At 41.4% G+C, this 21456-nt stretch overlaps 1 protein-coding gene and 1 long non-coding RNA gene across 3 annotated transcripts in view; one reads left to right on the top strand and one right to left on the bottom strand.

Moving 5' to 3' along the window:
- ADAMTS18 (ADAM metallopeptidase with thrombospondin type 1 motif 18) overlaps positions 1-5939 on the bottom strand; it is an 83564-nt gene extending 77625 nt beyond the window's left edge. Inside the window, exons 1-3 of one of the 2 annotated variants that reach the window (XM_075101335.1) lie at positions 5618-5939; positions 5378-5456; positions 3187-3503 (exon numbers count right to left, since the gene is read on the bottom strand). In XM_075101335.1, coding sequence (XP_074957436.1) covers positions 3187-3503; positions 5378-5456; positions 5618-5719 — 498 coding nt within the window. In that variant the 5' untranslated portion in view covers positions 5720-5939. Of the gene's footprint in view, positions 1-3186; positions 3504-5377; positions 5457-5617 lie in introns of those variants that run through there. The other variant, XM_075101336.1, reaches the window with a different exon arrangement.
- Positions 5474-12257, top strand: LOC142060946 (uncharacterized). Its single transcript, XR_012661988.1, has 4 exons — positions 5474-5685; positions 6876-6969; positions 8583-8654; positions 12103-12257. It is a non-coding gene; the product is annotated as an uncharacterized LOC142060946 (long non-coding RNA).
- The last annotated feature ends 9199 nt before the right edge of the window (positions 12258-21456 follow it).

The raw sequence follows: 21456 nt of genomic DNA, 5'->3' as shown, positions 1-21456 counted from the left end.
TGTGTGAGTTAAAAAACCCCACCCTAAGAGTGAGAATGTATTAACAAAATATATGAAAGTGAAAAAAATTATCACAACTTCTTCAGAGAGAATGTATCATATTCTCCACAGATAGTCCAGAACAGAGAGTTTTCTGAAGGTGTAAAAGTACATTCATCTTTTGAGCATTTTTGATAAAATGACTGAGAAATCTGAGATGTACAACATAAGCCTAAATTTTAATAAATCTGTCATATTCTTTTATTGTAAGTATGTAAGTAAGTATGATGCTGCTACTTAATGCCTGATGGTAAAATACACACTTAGGAAGATCTAAACTAGACTTCTTGCATACAAGTAAATTTCATTTAAAGAAAAAATAAGAAAAATAAGTTTTTCTTGCTGAATAACAGATGCTCCAGCAAGTAAAGGATGCTGACTGAAGCAGGGAAGGGCAGAAGACAGGAGAAAGCAAGTTTCCTGTTGAAAATTGAAGTACCTAAACACTTTGATGATGAAAAGGCAAGAGACAGTACTCATAGTAAACTTGCACACATTCGCCAAAAATGTTAACGTAATATATTAGAGTGCTTATTCAGATAAAGAGCATAGATCCAGTTTTGCCTTCCGACGCACCAAGGCAATTGCGTTGTCTGATGGAAACATTCGGTCTCAAATCAACAAATCAGCATAAAAATATGGGGCCTTACTGTCAACTAAGCTATTAAAACACGAGTAAGATACACGCATCTCTTAAAAGATCTATACCAAAGCAACAAATTCTTGCTGCTTTCCAGTGTTAAGTTAAGGTCATCCTGCCTAACAAACCATTTCGTATAGAGTCTCTCAAAAGTCTACTCTGCAGGCAATGGCAGATAACAGACAGCTGAATGACTGAATACTCTAGGTCATCCAAAAAATTAGATCAAAGAGTCCCTGTAGTCTATTGAAATGCAATTGCTTCCAAATCACATTGTGGTGTTCCAGGCTTGAAAGAATGGGTCACTGCAGTTTTATTGTAGAGAAGCTATTGCTAATGAAAGGAACAATGGAAAGATTAGTGCTACCAACCATATAGAAGAAACACCACTTTCGGTTTAATTGCAGTGAACAAAGCAAATAGGAAAGAAGGGCAACCAAGTGACAAAAGTAGTTGGTGCAAAGAGGATATAGAAGCTTTTCACAAGGTTCTCTTGATCAGAGCACAGCGTCCAGACTTAACATATGATTACTGAATTTGGATCACAGTAAAAAAATGACGTGGTTGTCATTACAGAGAGCTGACGACATGTTTTTAAGGCGGCAGCCTTACAAACTGAAAGACTAATAATCCTGTTGATAATTTGCCTGGGATTCATTAGGTGCACATAAATTAGTAAATGGACAGGGAGAAAGGAAGTATTACACTTTATTTGTGATACCTACTCAGGATACCTCTGCAGGAGATTATTATAAATAAAGGTTTAGTACATTTACTAGTTTAAAATATTAATTTAATGTGAAATCTATTGAACCTTGGAACTGATTAAAGAAAGAGATTCTAACTGGTGATAACCTAGCTACTGAAAAATGTTCTGCCATAATAAATTTGTTCATGCCACAGTATTTATTCTCTTTTGTTCAGTTTCTGGATCTTTTCTAAGTGAAGCTTAACAGTCATAACAATCTCTATGTCGAGACAGTGGTAAAAGATCCATTTCAGTCTCAGTTAAGATCACCACATTCTGTTTCTCCATGACCTGAGGCAGACTTGAACCTTCCTTCTGCAGACAAGACTCGACAAGCCCAGCTTCACTTACTCAGAAAGCATGTTAAAAACCAAAACAGGGGAGATCACCCAAACCGTTGTGTGTAGGTAGAGCACTTCTCTTAGAGGAACACTGCAATAAGTGAAAACACTTATTTCATATTTCATATATGGGGTTGGTTTTTTTTTTTCCCCTGAATAAATATGGTAAAAGCTAGCAGTTGTGAAAATGAAACTCCCACAGAAACAACTAAGCACATCCGACATGAACAGTTCAACACTACAAACACAACTTAAAAAACCAAAAGAAAGCTTTATCCCAGTTCCTGGCACCTGCTCCGAAGTCACATTTGCAACTGTTCAAATTAACTATAAGATACTAATTCCCCTAACTTGCTGAGAAAAAGAGTAGAGCATTCAAAATATATTCCAGGCTACTTCAGCCAGTCACCAGTATTCAACAGCTCTTCCTAATGAGCCACCCTCTTCTCAAGTCACTGATTACTATTTCAAAGGAAACACTGGGTGTCTCAAGTGCTCCTTTTTTGGTCCTGTCACACAGTTTAATAGCCCTTATGGACAAGTACCTTTGCAAAACAGATTTCTAGAGGGTCACCCAACATATCCTCCGGACTTAGTCAACCACAAGGCATAGAGATAGCTTCATACACCTAACACCGTTAAATGCCACTGCTTCATCTGCATCCCTAGGAGGTTGTTTTGCAAGTGCAAGGGCTTAAGCCTAAAAAACATCAGTAACTATTAATTCTGCAGATTATTCTTCTGAATTACATCAGTAAAGAGTTCTCCGCAGGCAATGAGCACTGTCAAAAGTATTTTGAAAAAATCATTTGTGAGTAGTAATTTTTCATTTACTTGGATGGCAGCCATAAACGGAAAACATGCAATGATAAATACTTAACACGTTCATACGAGATCAACTAATCAAGACTTACAAAACCAAATAAGGCTGGAATTGTCAAAGGAAACAAAAGGAAATTGGTTCATAACTCCTCCCGCGGAGCTAGAAAACTCACCTTTCATTAAAGCGGTTGAGAACCCTAGGTACAATATTTTTTTCCCTCACAAGCCTGTGGATTGAGTTTTTTTTTCCTTTATTCATAGCAGTTCACAAAGGCAGGAAGAGAATTTACTTAAGAGCAAGCAAAAATGTATAAACTATCACAAACTATAACATACGAAAATTGCTATGGGATAATTATTAGGACTACCAGTGTGTCTTCTGGTTTTTTCCTGAAAGACTGTGATCAGAAAATCCCAAGGGTATGTTGCAGCTGATTGGCTATAACTGAACCTCTTCTGTTAAATGCAATAGCAACTGGTGAGAAATCGGCAAATGGTGTATGGTGCCCTGAGTATTATATCAATTACATACCTTCAGCTACTATTCCACGTATGAAAATACTTTTAATGCTGATTTGTTTTAAATAACCACTTACCAAGCCTACACATGTAGATATTGCTACCGAAGAGGTGCTATCATTCCTTATAAATCCCTGGTAGAAACACTGCTCAATTTCATGTTCCTGAGAATTTGAGACTCCATCTTTCCCGAGTACCTGGACAATAAAACTGTTGCTTAAAATGGTCGAAGGTTTAAGTTCTAAGTGAAGTTCCTGTCCAAATGCTGAAAATTTGTAGTGCAAAGAACTCTTTGAACTCTGAGTTGATCTCTTTCTCCTAGTACTGTGCAAAACATCATGTGAAATGTACGATCCACTGGAATCCACTTTGACAGGTGTCACAAATACATAATCTGTAACAATAAAAAGTTAGCCATCAGCTTTTGTATCCAACAAATACGGTAAGTGTCGTTCTAACATGGCAAGCATCAGCCTTTCACTATACCATGAAGCACTCCCTCATGTAGGGAATGGCCTGAAAGCTCTGCAGGCTCTGTGTGTATAGGCTTGACTGCATAAATTCACCCCTGTAAGTCACACAGGCTCTCAAACACTGTTTGTTTCCTTTCTGCCCCACTGAGAGGCACAGCCTAACTAGCATAGCTGTGAACATTCCCACAATCGCTCTTCTGAAGACATTTGTCATCACCAGCAGATCTGTAGATTTTCCCCTCCCCCTGTATTAATTGCTGTCAAATGCACAGGCTGCTCTGGTCTCAGGGTTTTGCTCTTTCCCTAAGAATGCAGCAAATATTATATCACTGTAGGGGTAACCATGACTGAGACTTTGTAGAACTGTACCACTTGTTCAAATGGATTAAAGGATTAATTTATTAATGCCTTAACTGAGTGAGACCTCATCTCTTTGTAGTGACTTGATTAGACTGGGTTTCAAATTGTAACTGACCTTCAGCAGAAAGAGATTACATCCTACCTAATAACCTTTAGTCAGCCACTGCTAATTGCATGTCAAAGAAGTTTATTGTTTTGGATAAAATATGTGAAAAATTGCAAAACTGTTTGTGAGGAGAAGACTAAGATCTACTCACAACCACCTAAGAAAGGAAAAATAGAGGCCATGATTTAGCTAGCTGCACCAGCAGGTGCCTAGCTTGAAGAACATTACCATTGCTGTTGATCCAGCCATACAGAGATTCCTTGTATCCTGGAAGCTGGGTCTGAATTTTAGCCGTTTGCTGACCTAGGACCTTTGCATCTACTCCTGGTTATATGAGTAATTATGCTGAAGAACCTGCTTCCCAACCCCATTCCATTTTTTGAGCTGTATTCCTCTGTTAATACTTAAAGATGTCCATGCATTTGACAGGCAAACAATTCATTTATCTTCCTAAATTAAAATAACACCTTTAAAAAAAAAAAAGAAGAAAATCCTCTCCTTCTTGTAACAGATGTTGCAAAAACTATCAATCTCTGCCTGGATAGACTTCACTGGACACACATTAAGCTGAAAACATAACCAGTGATAGGTTGTTTACCCTCAGACAGTTGAAACAATACATCAGGAACTTTCACTTTCCTCGAGTGGTGATAATCAATGGCAGAAGCTGAGGACGCTAAGCAGGCTGGTGGCCAAAAAATGCAAGCAGCTGCTGGAGAGAGGGAATCCCCCAGCGAGCAGACGGTAGGGTGCAAGAGGGTGTTCCTATCTGCACCCTGGTGTGCTTCTCTATTGTACTTTGTTTCCACTCGCACCCAATAAAAAGCATACACTGCACTTCAAACTTCCCAAAGTCATCAGCATCTAAGTGTTAGTCTCTGCAACCTGGGAACAAACAGCGCCTGTGCTCTCACTCCCTCCAGTCCTTTCCCTCCAGGTTTGTTTTCCCTTAGCCTGCATTGCAGAGCTTCTTCCGCTCTCCCACCCGAATCTTTTCATTACTTTTGTCTCATCGCTTCCATAAAGACACATGAGGTTTTGGTGCTGTGGCTGCATACACACAGCCATCTTCCCAATCGCACATGGAAACGTGGCTGTATTTACCATCTCATTCATTTGCTTTGCTGTTACACATCATTCCTTCCAGCTTTCGCACACAGGGCTTAACAAGTTAGTCTCTGCCCACACTTTGCTATTTCACAGCAGCCAACTTGCTTTCACTTTATGTTCCCCGAACACCGTGGCTTCTTCCCTTCAAATGCTCAGTCCAGCAAAAAAAGCATCCATGCAAATGTTCATATACACAGACACAGAAAGAGCTATACAAACCATGAGTCAATTCACTGATGCTGTCACTGGTTAAAGTTGCTGCATGAGACATGCAACAGAGGCAGCACAGCTGAAGGGTCTGCAAGAGAAAAAAAAAAAAAAAAAAAGAGAGAGAGAAAAGGAGTATTGGGCGAGATTTACTTGACAAGGGAAGGCAGAAAGACAAGGCACCAGAAACTGTGCAGTAACCTGGTATGAAATTACACTAGGCGACTGCAAAAGAACGTGCTCTCGACCTGCCTTTACAGTGCTTCCAAGCCACGGGAGAGTCGGGAATTGCATGGAGCTGCCGCTGAGAATCGCAACAGGTAACGTCCAGACGACAAGCAGGAGACAGTCCATGTTCCGCCGTGCGCCCGGTGCGTGCTACCTGCTCCCCGAGGCGTGCGGCGGGCCAGCCCGGCTCCCCGGCATGGTCACCTGGGCTCTGCCCCGCCGCCGCTCCGGCGGCCGGCCCGCAGCGCCGCGCCCCCGCCCCGCGCGGCGGCGGAGCCCATGGAGCGGCGCCCAGGTGAGCGCCGAGCGGTGAGCGCCGAGCGCCCGCCCCGCCGCCGCCGCGCGCTTTAACCCGCCGCCGCCGCCGCCGCCGCCGCCGCCGCCGCGGGGCAGCGCTGCCTCCGGCGCCGCGTCTCGGCGCGGCCGCCGCCCGGGGGGCGCCGCGGAGCGGAGCGGGACGGGACGGGACGGGACGGGACGGGCGGGACCAATGGGGCGGCGGCGGGGCCGGGCCGGGGCCGGGGCTGGCGGGGAGGCACCTGGGAAAGGGGGTGGCTTGCGGGGCCCCCCCAGCCCCAGCCCGGCCCCCGGGGGCGGCCGGGCTGGGCGAGGGCAGCGCCAGCGGGCACACCTGTGGCGATCTGCGGAGGGGCGGGCGGCCTTCGCGGGGGCGCAGGAACGGGGTGCCGACCCACGGGGCTTCATCACGCGGACCAGAGTTTTCGCGATGATGCCGGGAGAAGAGCAGAGCCCAGCATCAGCCATCCAGCTTCCAAAGCACCCTTCGCTTGGAGAGAACACGCTGGCATTTTCTAGTGGTTTTAAAGGTAGCTTCACGGGAAAACAAACAAATAAGCCAACAAAACCAACAAAGATTAGGTTGCCCGAGAAGAAAATAACAGCGGTGAGAGCCAGGACCAGTTTCCGGGTATTGAACACCGATGTCCATATAGGAGCCGGCTCTCACACAGCGGCGTACACGTACGGAGCCACACGCAGAACCTGGTTCTGGCGTCCACCGATCTGGTCTATGCTATTAGGTTACACTTTCCCTTCTACAGAAAACTTCAGTAAAGGAGCAAAGGTCTAAATAACCTGAAAGGAAAGGGAAGTATTGAAGTGAATGGGACTGGTCCAGGTTAGAAATCGATACAGAACCTGTTTCTGATGCTTTTGGCTGCACTTGGAGGAGTGTCTCTCACCTCACGATCTCCCTTTTGTGCTAGAGAGTTTTCCACTATGTGTCTTTGTCCAATCTCACACAAAATCTCCCTTGTCCCAGGGTCACACTATGAAAACAAACCATAGCCGTGTCAATCCAAGGCGCCCGGCTGCTCTGGTTGGCGCACAAGCTGGAGAGCGCAATGGAGGCCGAGGTGAGCTGGAGGGCATCTCCTCTATCTACCTTCTCCACCGGGGTCTTGTGCTAACTAGTTTGGGGCAGTGGAATAGACAGATCAGAGGTATTTTCTCTTCTAAAGCATTTCCTTTTTTAAACATTAAATAAGTTCCCAGGTGTGGAATTTCTCCTTCACCTCTCTCTATTTCCCAGTGGGTTTTATATTATCACCTTGCTGAATATATTATGATAAAGTTCCAAGATCTCTTTGTAATAGTGCACCTGTCACCTCCCACTGAGTGTATTCAAACAGAATAGCTGGCTACAGGTTTATGATGGTCCCAGTGGAGCAGAACACATAAAACATGCTGTGTGTTGCAGATAATAGGAGAAAAATATAAAATTATTGGGCTGTAATTTTATTATCAGCCCTCAACACCCTGAACAGACAGACTTGACTGTTTTCAGTAGACTAGCTGACTGTGACGGCTGACGTTTTATTTGCTGTGAGAGGAGGGAAATAAATACAGTTCTCCAGCAATTACAGGAATTGCTTAAGAAAGAAAAAGACAACTTTCACCATAAACTCAGCACCACCGAAGGGAGTTTTGCTCTTGATTTCTGTGGAGTTAAGATTTCACCCTGGGGATTTATAGTTTCTGAGTATGATCAAAGAAGAAGAAAAAAATGTGACACTGCTTTGCATGACTATAAATGACATGCGTCCAAATTTGAGTTGGCATTAGGCAGGGGACCCCAACCTTTCCCGGCCTGTAGGCAGCAACACTGATCAGTTAACATGCTCAGACAACATTATACTTTGCTCCCCAAGTCAATCAAGCTCCCAGCAGTGATGGTCATAAACATCAGAGAATCCCGCAGGCAGCTCGTTACCATGTGCAAACATAGTTACCATGCAAAACATTAGAGAAATAAAGCTCCACAGTCAGCAGTGTAGTAAACAATGCAGGCAGAGGGGCTTCTTCCGCCCCCCACTCCGTAGCAATTCCCACCTCAGATGACCAGCAAGCGCATATCCCTTCAGAGACAGTCATTACCATACTGCAGCCTGTTATTGGACTGGTCTCTATTCTCCTTAAGATTGTCAGGTTGGGTGCTGCCATCACTTTTTTATACTCATCAGTTTTGTCATGGTTTCGGTACATCTTTCTCTTCCCCTGCTTGTTTGTATCCACCTGTTGTAATTGTGTTCCACCTACATGAGAAACTCCCCATTACTGGTGAATACAAGAAAGCGTGGGGCCCTGCTGGAAGCTTGGCACCCGTAAGCAGCGTTGCACTACAGATAATGATACCCTTCTCGGGGTAAAGAGAACACCTATGTACCATGGCTCAGAAAGTCAGGATTCCTCTCATATATGCAAGGGAAAGTAAGCGGTTTGCTACTCCATACCAGCACTGAGTTACTGCTTCACTTTCATCACTACCCTGAGGCTCACAAGAGCACAGCCTCAGTTTCACCAGGGCTTCTCGTCCACCCGCTCTAGTCAGATCACACCTACGTGCAAAGTGTCCATTGCCTTGATGCTTAGGTGCAAGGACATTGGATGTTCTTGTTTCCACTTGTTAGCTTATCAGAGAAAATGGGTTATTATTTTTAATATTCTTTCTAATTCTGAATTCCTACAGACTATTCCCGAAGGACTATGCCGTCATGGCCATCGTGATAGAGTCTAGCCCCACACAGAACTCACATTATCGGTACGTGACTGACAGGCATGCAGAAGAAATATGCCCTGAACTAAAATGCCATCGAGCTTGTTTTGCCACCTTTGTTAGAGCAAATTCTTTATCATGTGAGACATTCGTGATGACTGAGATGAGTGAACGATTCAAAGAAGTCTGTTGCCTGATAGCTGTCACTTCTTCCTCTGTCAGCCCAGATTATTTTTCCAGTTATATTTGTATTCTAAGTTATTTTGAATAATTTATACCAAATTTAAACCAGATATGATTGGATAACTGGAAGCAGAGTACTTACAATGGGAAAATGGTGCAGTGAAGGCTTGTTTAATCAGGTAGTCACATCGTATTGAGTGAATACGCATAGTAGAATCAGAGCATATGTGGTTTTTGCTAACTCAGCGTTCAATTTCTGCAACTGTCCATTCCCACTTGACCATTTCTGTGACTGTTTCTTACCAAACGACATACTGTTGGGTTATTCAGGATACATGTAAGCACTCTATAGGATTCTTTCAGATCAATCTTCACGCCCTCTTTGTGTTTATCCTCATGAAGATGTTTCACTCTTGTGAAGCACAGAAGCCCTTTGCTTTCATCTATAGAGAGTGGTGATTAACCACATGCTGGGTGAAACTCCTTATGGAGAAGTCTTCAGGGAAAGCCCTTTACAAATGAAAATTACCCTCTTTAGAATGAGCTGGTAGGTTTTAAAACCCATCAAGTTCATCTTTGTCCCAAGTTGAAGAGGCTCCACAGTGAAGTTGTGCTCCAAAGTTGGTACATATGTATGCTCCATGCATATGGCAACTGCTAAGGAGGCTTTTCTTTCCCCTTGTATTATTCATTCAATAATCTGAAGGCATTTTGTGAATTTGCTTAATTTGTCTAAGGAGTTCAGCAACTGTTACTCAGTTGTAGCAGGACAAAACCTCTAGCTGAACAAAATATGAGCAACTCAAAAAGGAACTTGTGGAAGGGTTCGTACAGATCAAGCATAGTTGCAGGAACGCAGTCATCTGGTATCCAATTACATTTGCGTGGCTATTCGTACGTTATCTAAACCCACTCAATACCATACAGTTTAGGAAGAGGCCAAATCCTTCCAGCTGGCATAAGTGATCATAGCTCCTCTATCTGGATGAGTTACAGAACCCGAGAAGATAGTCTACTGTATCCTTCCCGCCAGAAAGATCCCTTGTGCAGAAAGGAGGCTGTAAACAAAGAGTTCATGGCCTACCTCCCTGCCGTGGGGAGCACCTCATGTATGGTCCAGGGGCGCAGCTGGCACAGGACACATCCTAATGGACTGATGGTCTGGGGACACCGGCCAGCTTCCCCTCCAGCTGGAACGGCATTAGCACTTGCTTTTATTTCCACGGAGCAGGTTTATAAAGTACTAGACAGTATTGTAATGCCTGCCAACAGCAGATCCACTCCTGCACCATAATCTTTCCCCCTCCCCAAATTTTAAAGGCTGCTCTTGTAAAAAGAAACGATGAGGGCTTCTTTGTTTACTTCCCTGAAATCTGAAGCTGACTACAGTATTCTCAGGAATGGAACATGCTAATCTAGCATGTTCCCAAAAGCATATTTCTGCATTTCTAACCAGTGCTCAGTTTATAATATGGGCTATTGTAATTAAGTTGCTTTTGCATGGTGGCTAGTCCCGTTCTTCAGCGACACATGGCATGGTCACTGGTTATCCTGTTTATGGGCAACTATATTTCAGCTGACATGGAAAATGTATAAGTAAAAAAAACATCCACTGGATGACTTAGGGTGGTTCCTCCATTAATTCCTGTTCCTCTAGGGCCTGAAAGTGCACAGAATAAAATTCCAGTCTCACCAGTTTCTGTATTAAATTCTGCTTTCTGCAGAAGCCTCAAAACGTGGTGTTAGGACTGAAGTTATTTCCTCAAATGGTCTCTAAACCCACAGTTTTCAGTTCGCATCCTATAAATTCTGGCAAACTCCATGTAATAAAGAGTAATCTCTGTGGAATAGGTTTTCACCACCATTTACAGTAATATTTTCTGTCAATAAGCCTCTAAATTCATTTTGCATAGCTTTTTAATCGCAGCCACTGGAAAAGGAGCTTGATCCAGCATTCCTGCTGTACCCTAACTCCCAACAAAATCAAAGAAACAACATTAACATTTTTTCCTCACCCAATTTGCACGTAGCACTGGGCTGTTATAGTCCCAAATAAATGCTTTTGATTACAAATATTAAACACAATTTTCTGCTTACATGCATTTCTCTGTATTGCACAGCATGTCCATCCTAATTTGATTAGTTCTACACATTTATTTGTGCTAGCTGGACATCCTACTTTCTGGCATGCAGTATGAAGTTCCAGCTATCCTGCTGACTTGTTACCATTGTACTTGCTCTATCCTGCTACACAAGAGATTTGGGCGCAGGAGCGGAACTAAAACCACCTCCATGCTGGGTGCTTACGGCTGACATATAGAAACTTCACAGAGCAATGTTCTGCATTTCTCTTGCCATCAGTGCTGTAGGCGAATGCTTAGGTTTTAGAAGAGGTTAACTGACTTGCACTTCTAGTGTCACCAGCGATTTTTAAAAGTGGGAGGGGAGACCAAGGAAGAAAGAAAGACAACCTAAAAACTCTGCAAATAGCATTCATTTGGCTTGGATCCAAATGTCACAAGTTGCTGCCACAGTGTCCCGACACACTCTGTGGCTGAAAAGTGAACAGGGGGAAGCTGCAGCTCAGTACATGGGGGCTCTGTCACACACCCAGACCAAAATTAAATGAAAATGTCCATCACTAACAGAAGGAAAATAAAAGCTGTCATTGTGGGTGGCCCGACTAAGGCTTTGCAAGCACTACATTTTAGAAGAGTTTTCCTGGAAACTTGCCAAGTGTAATTAAAGCACAGGTACCTCCAAACTCACAGAACTCTAATAAAAACAATTATGCAGTTTATACTGTTGTGCACGTGCCAAAATTTGTATTTATACAATGGATCAAAAATGGCACAGGAGAAACCGTGCAGTCCAGCAGGTTCAAAGATCCACTTTGAAAATGCTTTTTATAAATACTGATTTGCACTACGCCCGGAAGGCTGTGTAGCCTACAGAGTCACAAAGACATATTTAAAGCCCCTGCAAATTACTTCTAAGACACTAGTATTGCTTTCAGACGTACTTTGGCATCATGTGCAGGAAGGAAAGCCCAGTCTCTGTTACAGTTAGCCAGCATCTGCACCCCAGAAAAAGATGAACCAGGCCAAGAAAGAAAATCCATATGGAAGTTTCAACCTCTGTCTTCCATGATAGGAATGTATGAGGTTACTCCACCCCCAAAACAAATGGCATTGGGATGAAATGGTACCTTGTTCATTTCTTATTGGTTCTTTTCATCTCTGTAAACAAAACATACTTGTTTCATCCAATAGAGGCTAAAAGTTGTCTTTTTCTCCCCTGATCCTAGTAGCGCTGCTTCAACCCCCCCAAGCCTGACATATTACCTTGCTTTTTCATTTTATTTCTGGACTGGAAAAGTACCTTCTGCTGATGTGACTTGTTCCCACAAGTGCTAGCATCAGTTTGCATTGCTTTGTAAGGTAAGATCTCTGACAATTCTCCTGCTTGTATCCAGTTAGTTTCAGGGTGGGAGTCTGAGTTCTGGGATGAAAATTTTAAGTGCACTCTGGGGACTTATTTTTCCAAAGTACTAAGAACTCCCAGCTCCAGTTGAGATCAAGAGGAACTGAACCTGCTCAGCATTTCTGAACATGAACCCCTGTACTCTTTTGAACAATGTACCCTGAGAAGAATGTTGCTGGGAAGATTTAGTCTCCAGTCCTTCTTCCATGTGTTTCTTCTTTTATTTGCTACTAATTTCATGGGCCAAGCAAAGAAGAAAATTGGCTTCTCTCTCCTCTGAATTTCATTATTTGCAGATTTTTTAAATACAAGATAATGCTTCCTTGGCTGGCTCCTGGGATTCCTCTATTAAAAACTTCCCCCCCTTTTCACATCAATGAGCCTTTGTTACTTCAGCCTTCTTGCTGGGAACATAGATTGCAAAGAGGTTCAGGAGCCTTTTCAGTCCCTTCTGTGTAACAGTTGCACTGTACCCACAAATACTTTGTTTTACCATTTTCAATTAAATATCAGCCCATTTCCTATGAGAATTAGGTGCTTTTACTTCTGGTTCAGTGTGTGTTCATCTTCCCTTTGCAGCTGTCTGCCCAGACCCACCACCTTCATCTCTTTCTCACTCAAAATGGACCTCTCAGTGGGAATTTTAACTACAGCTTGGCAATCAAACAGGAAAATGTCTCCCACAGAATTATGGAGCTGTTCCATATTTGCTTCTATAAGAAAGGGCTTACAGCACCATGCAATACTATACAAAGAAGGTGTTGTCTAATAAATCTGCATAGATATTCTGTTTGCTGTGTACTGAAAGACTTCAAAATCTTGTACCATGACAAGAGCGGGGTTTGTGTTTCTCATTGGAAAGCTGCATTTTTTGAGGACCAAATTCTCATTGCTTGTAGGCTATTATGCACGACAGTGGCAGCGAGCTATCACATCACAGCTTTGCATAAGGGCATTAACTCCAAATGTTTAACTTGCTTTATACACTTTCAGCAGGAAAACAGGGCTTTCATGACTTACCTTTTATTTTCTGCAAAGAAGGATATTTTTACCACTATTTTTCTTGCCAAAAGATGACAATAACAGATGAAAAATATGGTAGCAGTAGTTGTACAGAACCCCTTGAGCTAGGTGCTGAACACACGCAGAACAGAAAATTGGTCCCCATCCCAAGAGCTCATCTTACAGTTTTTAATTTACCACAGCCGCCTTTGCATTCCTAATTTGCAAACAAAACTATTTCCTGACTGTGGTGTTGATTTCCAAAGTGATTTCAGCATGTTGAGGAGTCAAACAGTTGTTTTACAAACTCAGTGTTGCACTGGTTGCCATGACAACATTTAATAATATCTTACTCTGTGTGTGTACTGACTGGGAAGTGTTTGATTTTTTGTCTATTTTCAATAGAGCTGGATGTTGGGAAGAAAAAGGAATGAAATCATTTTAGGCTGTACATCTGTAACCTTGAAATTAACAGCCCCTCTTCAGCTGAATTCAGTAAGGGTAGCTTTGGACCTTTATGGTGGCAGTTCTGAACTTGCATATTAAGACAAGCGCTCCAGTGGAGCAAGAATGTAAAGGTAGCTAGGGGAGTTAGAGAGAAGTGATTTTTATGCAATTACGATAAGAGAAATGTAGACTAGAATATTCATGAAAATCGGAGTCATGCAAGTTGAAACTTTACTCAGCAAACCCTTATGCATGAGTCTAATGCTAGGTATGTTCATGTTTGCTGGGAGGTGCCTCATCCTCAAAATCCTTCCCCTCCTTTCCTTTAAGAAAGACCAAATATTGTGAAAGTGATGTTGTTTTGCTCCATGGATGAGCTCTTTAAGAGTGTGACATTAATAAAAGTGATTTCGTGGCCTTTTCAATCATTTCACTTTTAATGAGAGCAGGGGCTTTTTAGCTTGAATTTAAATGAGATTTCAACCTTCTTGGCAACGCAGACACTGCAACATTGTGCTATAGCTTCATAACCAGAAGCTGAAACTGATTAGTCTATTTGAGAGTAACCTGATTATTTTTACCCATGCTCGCAGGATAATTTTACTGAGTTGCATCTAGCAGAAAGAAATGCGCTGACTCCAGCACTGCCACGCCAGCTAGCACTGCCTGCTGCCCTCACGGTATGAAACTGGAGTCGCACACCGCATGATGTGTGTCAATATATGCACGGGATCTTTCAGAGGACTATGGAAGGCATTGCGTGTCTAGGACTTCACCATGGTCAAGCAAAAATTATTTGCAGTCAAAAGTCTACACACTAAAGCCTACAGCTTGAGTTACCTTGGCCTATTTTAATAATCCAGAATAAAATGGAATTAAAAGTAAACAAAAAAATGTGACAACTAAAATCTCAATTAGATTGACAAAGTACTTTTTTTTTTTATGACCTATAATAGTCTAAGCTGCAACATTTTTATTTCTCTGGGATCTACCTTTTGTGTCCCTTTGATTATATATATATATACACTTGTGTCTTGCTCATTTGTGATGACACACGAAGGGTGTCAAGTGTAGCAAGATATAAATGCTGTTCTCATCCATAAAACTTTCTCATTGCAAACTGAGGAAAATGGGCAGTTTTTATTAAGTCCCTGTTTTCCAGATACATTCTTTCTGAATCCTGCCTCATCACAGTAGAAAGACAATGTGATCTGAATGCATATTGGTTTGGACGAGGGCCAGCCATCTGGGAATCCTTCACAAGTGCCTGAAATAGAAGTAAGGTAGGGCATATTGAGGTGAGCAGCTTCCAGATTTTACCTGAAAGCTCTGTAGGTGGCCTAAGGCCACTTGAATCTAATCCAAAACAGGCACCTGGCTCTGGCCTGGATGCCTGCCAGTTTCATAGCATATTCTATCCCTGAATTATGGTGTCTGGACTTATTTCATGGCTTATTGTTGTATGTCTTTTCAAACTAATTCCTTACTGAAAGATGTTTGAAATTCAAAGCTTTCTTCAGTTTCCCACTTTATTTTGGAGCTGCAGACACTTGCCTTATTACATCCAGGAAAACCTGCTCTAACAATTCACTAAAGAGATCTTAATGCTTTGGTAGTGTGCAGGTTGTTGTTCCTGGGAGGAGGAAGAAAAGGGAGAACAGAGGTTTGGGTTTTACCTTGTTGATAAACATGACGAGGTATAACTTTTGTGATGTCAGAGTTCTCACTAAATGTCTGTGCTGCTTAACTTTGAAAGCACTTTTTTATAGGTCTAAAGGGAGCAATATACTTGCAGCGATTAAAGCCTGGCTGCTTATTAACTACAAATATGACTTGTATATGCTAGACCCTGAATTATCACAATGCTTTTATTATAACTCAGTCTTTCATATTTCACTGAGATTATTTGAACTTCTTCCTTATGAGCTGCCCAGAAGCAACTCTACTATGGAGCTTCGTGACTATTGGACTTTTTTGGAATACCAAGTCAGACTTACTCATACTCCAAAACTCTGACTGGAGAAAAGAAATCTCCTAAAATCCAAATGTGAGCAGTAATAGTCGATACTTCCTCCACAGACGAACAAAATACTTAAAATACTTAAGGGAGAATTTAGCAATGGGTGATACATGTAAATATGAGAACCTTTCCCTGAACACCAAATGTTCAGCTTTTGATGTTGAAATATTTTAAGTGGAAAATACTACAGGATTTCTCAGTGCTACAAGGGCAGATTAAATGGTAATGTACTCCTCTTTTTTCTCTCTATTAGATCCGTCAAAATGGTTTGTATCTTCATGATTTTGTATAGCCAGCAAATCTAATCCTTACCAGATACCTGGACTTTATATGGTAGCATTGCATATTCTTAATTATGCTGCTATCTGCCCGTCTTAATACTTGATTATCATTATCACACTACACAGTCTACTTAGCTAATCTTCTAAAGAAACAGAAAGGCTGACTTCTGCAAACTCCTCTCCTAAGTTGGGTAGCCTCACTGTTACAGAAAACATGTTGCTGTTTAAACAGCCCAGAAAGGAATGACCTGACCAGAATAAATAACAATGGCCTTAGGGCATGTTCCCTCTTGAATGTTGATTTGAAATTGCTGATCAAGTGTTAGATTAACTGAATGACTTACAACTCTCAATTAATAAATACCAAAGCAACTTGGCTAAGAGAACAACAGAGAACATTAAACAAGAGGGCAATGCCCGGGTCTGCAAAAATCACTTGGAGTGGTTTGTCAGATACAGGGGCATTACACAGAGAAGAGATTTCTACTGAATCATCCTCAGAGCTAAATCAATGGGCATCTGTTATTTCCCACCTAAAAGTCTAATAAGAGACTCAGAAGGATTTAAAGACTGTTGGGCCTACAGGAAAATCACAAATAACTGCAAAGTCAGGAGAACACTTAACCTGAGATTTATGTGTTGTATCAACAATAATGGAAAGCCCAAGAGAGGCTAAGGGTTCAAGACATGAACCTATTACGTGTTTGTGTGGAGTGTGGAATGTGGGAAGCTTAGGGCTACCATATTTCTGTCCAGGTTTTCCCAGACAAAATGAAATGCAGTGAGACTAATGTGTCTGGGATGTGTCCTTGATTTATACACATACAGTATGTTCAGAGTGAATTGGGTTTACTGTGCTCACACAGATCACCTATTCAGTGCACGCACATTAGATCCCATGCATTCGGGATGCATGGGATCCATTGTTCATATACTTCGGAGTAGATCTGACCATATGCAATAGATCCATCTGCAAATGGCCTTGATTAGCTCATCAGAGTCCTAAACAGGCATCACATTACCTCAATTTTTCCTGAACAAAATATCTAGGTAGAAAAAGAGGACATACCTGGAAAAAAGTCAGATGCAAGCCTAGGTAAACGGCGTAAGTACAAATTTCATTTGGTATATTAATGGTATCATTATAAAAATATCTGAAGCTATTATTCATATCAAGGAGCTGAATCCATAAATACTTGAAATGGAGAATTCAATTTTATTGCCCTGAGTGCTCAGTGGAGAGAGATTAGAAAAATATGTCACTGTCCACTCTTGTCTAAAGGGACAGAAATAAGTGCTGGCGTTCAAGAGGGAGAGATACTCCTTGAAACATTAAAAATCCAATAAGTCATTTTTTTCCCCAGCCTAATAGATGTGCTTGATTCATATGCACTAAAATCTTGACTGTAACCATAGATTTTAAGGATTTTAAGCACTTTTGGAAATACACTCCAATGCGTTTGTTGCTTGAAGAGACTCTAAAGTCCTCAGATGGGGAAAGACAGTCCTTCATATTCAGACCGACTGAAATGTTCAGAACTCCAGAACGTATGCTTCGTGTACATCCACACATTCCCTGCCTTGGACTATAAAACTGGAAAGTCAAATGATGAAGTAATATCACCCTCAGCAATGTGTCATTAATATTTCAGTATACTAGAGGACATAACTGGATTTGGAATGGTTAGGGCAATGTGCTACTCTAGAGTGGCCGAATGACCGCATGTCAAAAAGCTACGCTGTCTGTATGCTTACTTCTCTGAATCCTGTCTGATGTCATTGTACCATGACTCAAGTTCTGCACGTACTTACTGACTGGCAGTGACAGAAACACTTCAAGATAAAATCTGATTTTATTTGGCAATGTACGCTGATGGCTATCAAGCTACAATCTTTCATCTGACTCCTATTTCTTCAGATAAAAAAAAAATAAATAGGGCTACTTTTTCCTAAAATCTGTCTCATTACAGCATACAATGCCAGAGGGACACTCCATGTTCAACCCCAAGCTTATCTGTCTAAGTAACCTAACTCAAAGCATACCCACAAATATTTTTTAAAACAGGATGAAAATAATGCTAAGCAATTTTTCTAAATTAAGAAGGGTAGGATTCAGGCAATCACAAGCCCAGAAGCACTTATCTGGTGACTTTTGCATCCAGTCCCTCTGCATGCTCTAGCCTGAAAAGCAGTCAGTGTGGAAATGGTGGAACGTGCTATGCACATTGGAAAGATACGCTAGACCTAGTATGTGCATAAAGGAATTCTTCTCTTCTACACCACCATAACACTTTATATCCTAGCTCTGCTGCAGCCAAGAAGCAAGTCAAGACAAATTCCCTTCACCAGTAAACCTGAAATTCCACCCAGCAGATGTCAGCAGCGAGCCTTGCACACCCGTCTTCAGGTTACACACTCTTCTGTAGCTCCTTCCAGGGCATTTACTGAACTCAGTTTATACAAAATGTATAAGACAAAGTCATCTACATATAGATCAAGAAGGAAACTGCTGTATTAAAAAAGTCAATGAAGATTTCCATTGCAAGGGTGAGTATGTGGGAGGTCTTTTGTCTTTAAAGAACCTCTGGCTTCCACCTTTTGACTCTCAGCTGAAAGATGCTATTTAAAACTACTGTTTCAGCATGTAACTTTTATTTCTTTATGCCTTGTTTTCTTAGGTCTGCTGCTATCTTTTATAGCTAAGCTTTTTAGATTTTTCATCCTGCTATATAACTCTGAAATGTGAAAATTCTCTAATACCAAGTGTTATATCACTGAATTGAAGTGTGGCGTTATAGTCCCATCATCACCGAGTCGCAATGGGCTCAGTTTTGGACATGCTCCAGATCCTTTACTGCAACTGATGTGAAAGTCTATAAAAGACAAAAAATTCCTATGCCACCTTTCTCATTCAGAATAGAATCTTCCTGACTCATGTTCTGTTAATCCAACTCTTGCACAGTGTTCTGAATTTCACACCACTTCACAGCAAACATATTTGTAGTAAAACCAGATATCGGTTTACAGAAAAGCATCAGTGAGGCTTCACAGGCTCCTTGCTGTGAACAGGGGGTCAGATTCTCCTGAAAGTCTCTGCTGGTGTGAACTGGTATAGCTCAACTGAAGTCATGTTTTGCTGAAACCTATTGCTAGACAGAATTGCAGGCCAGCTCAGAGTGTAACAAATCAACAGAACTGGAGCAATGTGCATCGACAGCAAAATTTGTCTAGGGAATATAAAGCAATCCAAGAGGCTTTTTGATCCAATCTGGATGTCTCATATTATCTATACCCATAAACGAACTGTAATACCCAACAGATCTGATGGCCAGAGTTTCTTGAGAGAAACAGCTTTTCCCTTTCTGTTGAAGGAAGAGAGTGCTCTCACAGAAAGCCTTCTACAGCCTACGTACACAGAATTATTTGAATGGTTCTTGGGGAGTCACTGTATAGGTACATTGATACTTTTGGGAACAGCTTCCAGAAAGGCTCATAAGTAGAAACGAAGGCAATTACTTGTCAAGTAAGAGTTAGCATTCAAGTCACTACCACTCTTGCTATGGCAGCCTAAACACATGGGAAGACTTTGATGAAAAAATATGTTACTGAGGATTTTGTTGTGGAACACAGTGCAAGACTGAAGACTACTCTAGAACACCCCCTAAGACTGAAGACTACTTTAGAATGCCACCTACCACAGCCTAAAGAGCTCATCCCAGTAGCCTATCTATAGCTCCTGGAGAGGAAGATGGTCCTCCAGAGGATGCTTCAGACGGGGTCTAACTTGGACAGGACTCCAGAAGAGCCTCCAGCAATGGCAAAGTCTTTTTCTACCCCAATAATTAGACACACACAGGTTTAGGTCTAGCAGTTGCCTCAAAATCAGCTATACAATGTCTGTTGAAACCTTTAAATACCATCAAGTCCACATGCTCAATCCTCTGAGAGCCCTGCTTGAATATGTGGGTGGGTGACATTCATTATACAAAAAGGGGTAGAATTTGTTCAGTGCCCTTAACTTCAAAGAATTCTGGTAGTTCATTTTGTTTAAAAAAATTCTCATTCCAAATTTTAATCTGTAATTAGCTGTTGTAACTCTTCAGGTTAAACTTATAATTTAAATTCAAGAGACTTTAAATCTGTCTGGACAAATTAGATATGTACTTAGAATACTGGCACTTCTCCAAGACAAACAGTGTCTGTTATTATCAACAGTGCTGATGTTACCAGAATAACTAGGAAGCTTTACAAATCAGCATGACAAATTAAAAAGAGGAAAAACAAAAATCTCCAAAGGCAAGTTTTTAGCACTCATTTAAATTTAATCTCCATGGCTAGATTTGTTTCTATAAACATACGTTTGTTGTAATTAGCTACTGAGACTGGAGCTTAATGAGTTTAATAAATATTTCAGGCTGTTAAGAGATGGAAGTGGCACTGTGATGACTGGAGATTTTCTGCAGTTCAATGAAATATAAATGAAGAGTAGAAATTAATAATTAAAAGAGAATTGGAATGACTGAATCACACATTTCCTAAGGGCACCATCTGACTCTCTGTGGAGTGGAAAAAGTTATGAACTGGGCATGGACCATAAGCTTCTCAACACTTGTCCAGCACAAGAACAGAAGATCAGTCTGCTGGAGGTATCCATTAAGGAAACCTGAAGAGTTATGCACAATGTAGACAGAATATTTTCCCCGAACACGAGATTGAGGAGAGCAGTGGATGTATTGCTGTTTGCTTCAAAACTGTTTTCACTGCAACCCCTGTGAGTATCACAGAGTTTGATGATGCCCTATGAGGAAAAAAGTAACAGGAACCATGCAGAATTATGGGTTCATAAATCTTCAGACAACTGTCCTCTTCATTTAGACTTCTAGCTGATAAAATATCTTCCTTTTTTGTTGTTGTTCCTTTATTTTAGAATATTTGGTTTTGAGATGTTATAGGAAACATAAATTTTCACACTGTCTGGATTTTTGTACTCTTGAGTATAGATGCAAGTACGTTTCACTCATATGTAGTCCTGAGAATACTTATTAACAGATTTAGACCACCTCTCACAATCCAGATATCCATGTCACCAGAATGCAGGGAAGGCTGAGGCACCATTCCAGTGCTAACTCTTCCATCTCACATCAGATCAGATGCATGAGAGCCGTCTTAAAAATCAGGAGAGAAATGTACAAGTCATTAAATCATTATGTACTCATGTTTGCCTGAGTGTTTATGCAGCAGAAGTCAGCTGTGCACAGGTTATTTGCTTTAGGTTTTTGTAGATTTCAGCCTTTCTTTTACAACCACATTATTGAAACTTCTTTTTTTAGATGAAGGGTAATATCCTTAAACAACCACACGATTTCAAGAAACTTGGGACATTACGTCCTCATTAATACCATCACTAAAGTTGATAGTAAGCATCAAATCC

This window comes from Phalacrocorax aristotelis, chromosome 8 (genome assembly GCF_949628215.1).
Source record: "Phalacrocorax aristotelis chromosome 8, bGulAri2.1, whole genome shotgun sequence".
In the NCBI taxonomy this organism is placed as follows: domain Eukaryota; kingdom Metazoa; phylum Chordata; class Aves; order Suliformes; family Phalacrocoracidae; genus Phalacrocorax; species Phalacrocorax aristotelis.
The sequence above is the reverse complement of the archived record's forward strand: the minus strand, read 5'-3'. Positions and strand labels throughout refer to the sequence as shown.